The following is a 6844-nucleotide window of genomic DNA, read 5'->3' on the forward strand; positions in this document are numbered from 1 at the left end:
GCATGGGAAGGGGACGACACCACGGCAAAAAAGGCATACCATTAATGTTTTAACGTATTTCAAACAAACTTCAATACAAAAAAAATGAAAGGTTTTCCCCGGGTAATTTAAACATTTATTTAAAATGTTTATTCCATATATGAACATGTTATTTGCTTTCATCGTTTTGATTGTATGGCCCTGTCCTTTTCCTTGGTTAAGTTTCTTATCATAGAAAATCACAATGTTGATTTTAGTACTTAATCTCTTTAAGGATTAACTTGAATAGATTTTTTATGTTATGGAGATATAACACAAAAATCTGAGTGTACTCTAAATAAACCGCGAAGCGGTTTATGATGAGAGTACACTCAGATTTTTGTGTTATATCTCCATAACATAAAAAATCTATTCAAATTAATCCTTATAATTCAATTTACGAAAGATAATCTCTTCAACATTAAAAATTCATTTTGGGACTCTTTTGTCTATGAAATTATTACGCCGTCATCTCAGCCAATCAGAAGCGACGTTACAAACGGCGACGAATTTTTTTCCTTTATGGGCTGATAAAGTAAATTTTTAAGCCAATGAAAATGCTCGTAACAAGCAAAATTGAATTATATACTATTAAAGATGCTCCACCGCCGACAGAGCATATATGATATTCATCATTTAAACAATAATTGGTCTTTAATAGTGTATATATATGTCTAATTAACACAAAAAAATATATAAAATGATTTATTTTACCTTTTTTGGTGCATGCGCAATCAGTATTTCATTTCATATAGGATGTAGTACCACGGAATTTTTTCGGGATGCAATTAATTATTTTATATATTTTTAACTTGAAGTAAAACTAGAAGCTCAAACTTTTCAATGGTGGTAATGGTGTAAACTAAGTAACTTTTGTATCTGAAGAAAAATACTAAATCGCTGCTCCTGTTTTTAATAGTGAAAAAATACTTTTTGTCAGCGGTGGAGCATCTTTAATGATCTTGATAAATACAACGATCAAAACCTATGACGTACCTACAGTTATGAGGTACTTTCTAAAGATGACAGTAGGGTATTGACGCTATTATCATCTCATTTGTTCAATGGACTCCAGATTCAAAAGATGTCGGAGGGTAAGAGGAAAGTCTGTCACCATCTCATACAGTCCGCAGTATCTGTTCAATACACAAATAATGAAAGTTTAGCGAACCATTATAGGCAAACTGTATAGATGATAGCAGGATGTTACACGTGTACAGATACATGTACCAGTTGGAGGTGGGATGCTTAAGGACGCTGAAAGATGAAAATGTGCATGAGTATTCAACATTATCAATAGGAAAGCAGAGAAAACGAACTGAAGAAATAACAAAATGGATATCAGAACATATGCAGTTGTTCCTGTTATTATAGTTTTAACTTGGTTCGTGTACCTTGCATTAAATACTAACAGGAGCTATTTAAATGGAGAAAAACATTTCTTGAAAAAGGAACTCGAACAAGTACGAGGTATGTTGTATGAGCATGGTTAATTATATTTTATTAGCAATATATTTTGAAGGAACTTACCATGTACTAAGAAAAAAAGGACACTCAGCTTAAGCGACTCTTAGAATATGCTGAGCAGTTGTGCGGTGTATCGCTAGTGCTGTCCGTGCGATAGTATAGTGCACGGACTACTGCGGGTCTCATAGGAGAGTTCAAAATGTCTTAAAAACGTAGAACTGTGTGAATTAAAATTATCATTAGGATATTCTCAAAACAATATATTCTAAGGTGTTGTTGAGATAACAATAGTTTAGACTCAGGATGGTCGGGTTCATGGTATTGATTGGTTTGCACAGTCCAGTCTATGAGTATCGTCAATCTAATCAAAATTTAATCTTCTATGTAGCTCACCATTCGCTGACTTTAATTTGATTGGGCGTATTGTTCTACCTATGTAGTAAGTTATTTGGTAATTCAAACGTTTGTTTCGCAACAAATTCTTATATATGTCAGAGTATGCTAACTAATACATAGTAGGGGAAATCCACCTGCCTGATGACATCTGACAATTAATGGTGTGGTTAGAGATGGTACACTTATGTATTGAGTAACGTCGCTCATCAAAATTAATTTGGCGAACGAGTTTTATAGATTAGGAAAAGATTGTGATGTCATCATTATGATGTAACACCAGTTATTATGATGGTCGAATAAAGATACTTGGATCACAAAGAACCAAAAGGCTTAGGTATTGATATTGGGTCTGTATCATACTGGAATGAAGGACTACCAAATTCGTTCAAATAAATGTCCTTGGCCTTCATTCAAGGTCACAGGGGTCATATACATTAAAAAAAACATTAAATGCTGGAAAATACAGCTAATAAGCGTGTTAAAATTGACCTTGGACTAACATTCAGGGCCCGAGTATTCAAATCAATTAAAATGTTTAAACGACATCTGGTCAATAACCAGGATGCCTAGATAACTGATATTTGGCATGTAATATGCTGGGATGAAAGGCTACCAAGTACATCTATGTAAAAGGCAGCATAAAACATAAAGCACTTTCAAGTTTGTTAACTTAAATGATCTTGACGCACGTACTTTCAACTACAACTGAAAAGTATCTAGTGTGTCTTGATTGTTAATAGAAGTATTTTCTATCCCACTACTGTATACCTTACCCATGTTGTATTGTGCCAATAGTCAGATGATCGTTTAGGCTCATATGTACGGAAGCGTATTAGGCTCACGTACGAAAATATTTTTCAGGATAACGAAAATGTTTTATTTGGCGGCCGCCATATAATTATATGGCGGCCGCCAAATAATTATCTGGCGGCCGCCATTTAGTTATTTGGCGGCCGCCACTTAATTATCTGGCGGCCGCCACTTAATTATCTGGCGGCCGCCACTTAATTTATCTGGCGGCCGCCAGATAATTATTTGGCGGCCGCCAGATAATTATATGGCCGCCGCCAGATAAGTATATGCCAGAAATTTTTAAGTGGCGGCCGCCATGTAATTATCTGGCGGCCGCCACTTAATTTATCTGGCGGCCGTCAAATAATTATCTGGCGACCGCCAGATAAATTAAGTGGCGGCCGCCAGATAATTAAGTGGCGGCCGCCACTTAATTATCTGGCGGCCGCCAAATAAAACAATTTTGCTATCCTAAAAAACATTTTCGTACGTGAGCCTAATATGCTTCTGTACATAAGCCACGTGTTAAAATTTGTAAAAATGTGGGTAGTTAGTTATTTCATTGTAGCGTATTTATTTCATACGAGGCTTTTTAAAGCTGATTTTTGCTCATCAAGTTTAACTTAACGAAAAATAACAAAAACCACTTATAAGTTATGTTTTTCTTTTTCAGAACTTCTTGAAGCTCACTTTGAAAGTTTAGTAAGTGAATGTTTCAAAAGCATTTATCAGAAAAAAAAGTTTAACTAATGTTAATTTGATTAACTAATCCATTTTGCATATCATTAATCCAATATGATAATGTTTCAAAACTATTATATAATTAAATATACTATTAATTTTATGAACAGTGGTGTTTCGCTCCTGTATAGTTTGATTAAAACAAAACAAAGTACAGAAGAATAAGTCAGTTGTTTCTTATAATTTTACTTATTTATTTTTTTTCATTTATTTATTTATCTATTTATTTATTTTAAGTTATATATCATTTTAGATTTCGTCGAGTCCCTGTCCCGATAAATTCTTGTCACGAACGTTTTCTGATTTTTTTACTCGCAGAATAATTGTTTAAATTATCTTGCAGAATGTGTCTTCAAACAAAGAAATAGTAGCTTCTAAAGAATACACGGACTTGGAGGTGATATACAAAGAACGGGCGGAGCGTGTGCGGAAAGCATGTTACGGTCGTGAGACTGAGATGAAAGGGAAGCTACATCCAACCCAAGTGAACCATAACATCATCATAGATAAGGTTTGGAAGGTCGCTTACTGTCCTATTGAGAAGACAGCTTCCACCTTCTGGAGACGAATTATGCGGGTAATATGTCAATCTTTTAAAACATAGTTCTATCTTGCTTTACGCCAATACATTTCGCGCTGGCCGAAAGGTTTAGATGTCTCGACATATGGCCACAAGCCCTCCACCTTTGGGTCGCGAGCTCGAATCCCAAGTGGGGCAGTTGCCAGGTGGTACTGTCGACCACCAAGCCTAGCACTTCCTTACATGACCCTAGCTGTTTACAGGACGTTAAACTAATTAAACCAAACCAAAAAAATCCTAGGTTGATAGAAGTCTTTAAGTGGAACAAAAACACACTTTCTATTTCTTCCTAACAGATGCAGAAAAACCTTGCATGTATATATAGAGCGAAGAGAGTCTTTATCATCGATTGTTTGTTTGAATCAAATTTATCGTAGGACGTAGGGGTAATTTTCACTATTGTAAATTACAGTCCTTTGAAGATTACATCAGAACAAAATACCATATTTGCGTGTTGGATATAACGACAGTGATAGTAACCAGTAATTTCAATTGCTACTTGAAAACAATTTGCGAGGTTAAGTTACCAATATGAAGGTATATTTAGCATTTTCTACAACATATTCTAATTAGAAAGGATTTGAACTGTATCGTTTTCGATATTTCAGGGGTTACGATCACTGTCGTAGTATCCATCCATTGACTATATCATAGTAAAACTAAGGCATTTTTTAGGAGATAACACAATCATAGAACTTCCTTTGAAAAGTAAAAAATATCAATCTCAAATTCATTAAAGTTATACAGTCAGCCACGGTGTATCGATATTCGATTCTTTTGATTTACATACATCAAAGGACCCAATGACCTGTCAAATCTGTTATCGCAGAGCCTTCATGTTTGCTATAACAAATTCCACGGGTGGATCTCATGGCAGTAATACCATAGTAATATCTGGGATATCGAGGATGGATTAATATATTTTAAGAATCAATATTGAGTTCAACGTTTTTGTTTCTTTTCTTCAGATAGTTGTTGGTGATATACATGCTTCCTCACCTTTTGATGACTCCGTAATGGCATTTGCTTCTTTTGATAGCCTTGCCAGTGTTCCAAAGGATGCGATCGAAGCCTTTATGAACGAATCTCTTACATTCATGTTTGTTCGCGAGCCGTATGGTCGACTGCTATCGGCATATGTTGATAAACTGTTTTCGCCAAATTTATTTTTTTGGAAAATATATGGTGGATTTGCAGTCGATGTTACTCGAAACCAATCAAGTACTAGGTGTGGACACGACCTGACCTTTCGAGAATTTGTGAAAACAGTCCTGTATGCCGAGGAACACAATATCAAAAGGAATGGACATTTCACTCCGTCGTACGAACATTGTGACCCGTGCAAGTACAACTGGAAAGTGATTGGAGCATTGGAAACCCTTCCACAGGATGTATTTTACATTCTTAATCGTATGGGCAGAACCGATTTAAAGCGATCACTGGAGAAAGAATTCAGAGAACAGTACCTAAACGACACTATAACAGATCAGTTCAATTGGCTGTTTGAATTTAAAAAGAACTATGCTAGTGAATGTAACGTAACACTATACGAAGCACAACTTAGACTTTGGAAACAATTTCAAATCCGCGGCGTCCTCACAAAAGAGATTAAATTTCCGATATCTGCTGAGGAGAGTGAGAATTTGACAAAAGAGCAACTTAAGCGTATTGTGTACAATGCTATGGGTAATGCAGAAACTCGTGCTAGGGCCAAACTAAACAAAAAAGAAGCTTTTTTAGAGGCGTATGCAACTATAGACGCAGAAGACTTGGAGAAGCTGAGTGAACTATTTCGACCAGATTGTGAATTATATGGCTATGATTGCAGACCCAGTAAATTGTTCAAGATGAACAGGGCCGAAGTTTCGCCTTGGTTTTTCAAAATGGATCATATGTGACACAAAAAATTATCAAATCATAACATGCATGCAAAATTCGTACAAAGTGTATAAAATATGTTACATGTGTTATGTTGTTTATAAAAACTATAGTGTGATGTTAATACGATCATATTGTTGGTAATACGATTTTTACATTTTTCATGAGCTATTACTGATAAAACCTCATTTGAATCATACACAACTTGTTCACTTCATTGTCTGGGAGAGACACGTGTCAGTTTGACGAGGTATGCTTCTAAGTAATGACCTTCTGTGGCATTTTAGGCCACTCTTCAAAACGACCTATTCTTAACATCGTTTGTCGGTCATCTTTTGGTATTGATCGTGAGTCGCACGCCCGTATATAATTAAGGACATCTCCCGTGACCGAATATCAAACAAAAGTATTAACTGCATGATCCTGTGGAAATGATTGTAGACCGAAACTGTATGTAGTCAATTTAAGTAACTTCTTAAATACCACAACCGTTTTGTCCCACGTTTGTCCTTTGGCAACTTTACTTTTATTATCGAATATATAAATTCATTTGCTGCTCATAAGATGGTGCCAAAAAGAATGAGAATCTATCTCAGATTTCGGATCACCGTGACATGTAAATAAACCCGCGTTCAGTTTTAGATGCTTTATAAGTTTAAAGAACCATTATATTTCTGTAATATATTGTACAGAGATGGTTTACGATATCTAAAGTAATTGGTGGTGGAACAAGACTAGTACGATGATTTAAAGTGTTACTTATCTGTATGCGAATGTCCTGGTATAATCCTTGATCCTTCCAGGTTTCAAATTAACAATAATCACAAATCCACAAGGAAATTGAATGTCCACCGATGATTTGTAAAGTTCCAGGCAATATGAAAAAATCCACACAAAGTGTTGTAATAATCCACAGATAAAGTCACAATAGCTCTCCCAATAGAATCTTATATGGCGCTGTACAATTCTTGG

The 6844-nt window shown here is 35.5% G+C and overlaps 1 protein-coding gene across 1 annotated transcript; it reads left to right on the top strand.

Moving 5' to 3' along the window:
• Positions 1-761: 761 nt before the first annotated feature.
• LOC138328803 (carbohydrate sulfotransferase 11-like) lies at positions 762-6514 on the top strand. The gene is made up of 4 exons (XM_069275540.1): positions 762-1488; positions 3347-3375; positions 3758-3991; positions 4963-6514. Exons 1-4 carry the CDS (start codon positions 1353-1355, stop codon positions 5890-5892), a joined length of 1329 nt encoding a protein of 442 aa, XP_069131641.1. The 5' UTR covers positions 762-1352; the 3' UTR covers positions 5893-6514.
• Positions 6515-6844: the final 330 nt, after the last annotated feature.

This window comes from Argopecten irradians, chromosome 8 (assembly GCF_041381155.1).
Source record: "Argopecten irradians isolate NY chromosome 8, Ai_NY, whole genome shotgun sequence".
Taxonomy (NCBI): domain Eukaryota; kingdom Metazoa; phylum Mollusca; class Bivalvia; order Pectinida; family Pectinidae; genus Argopecten; species Argopecten irradians.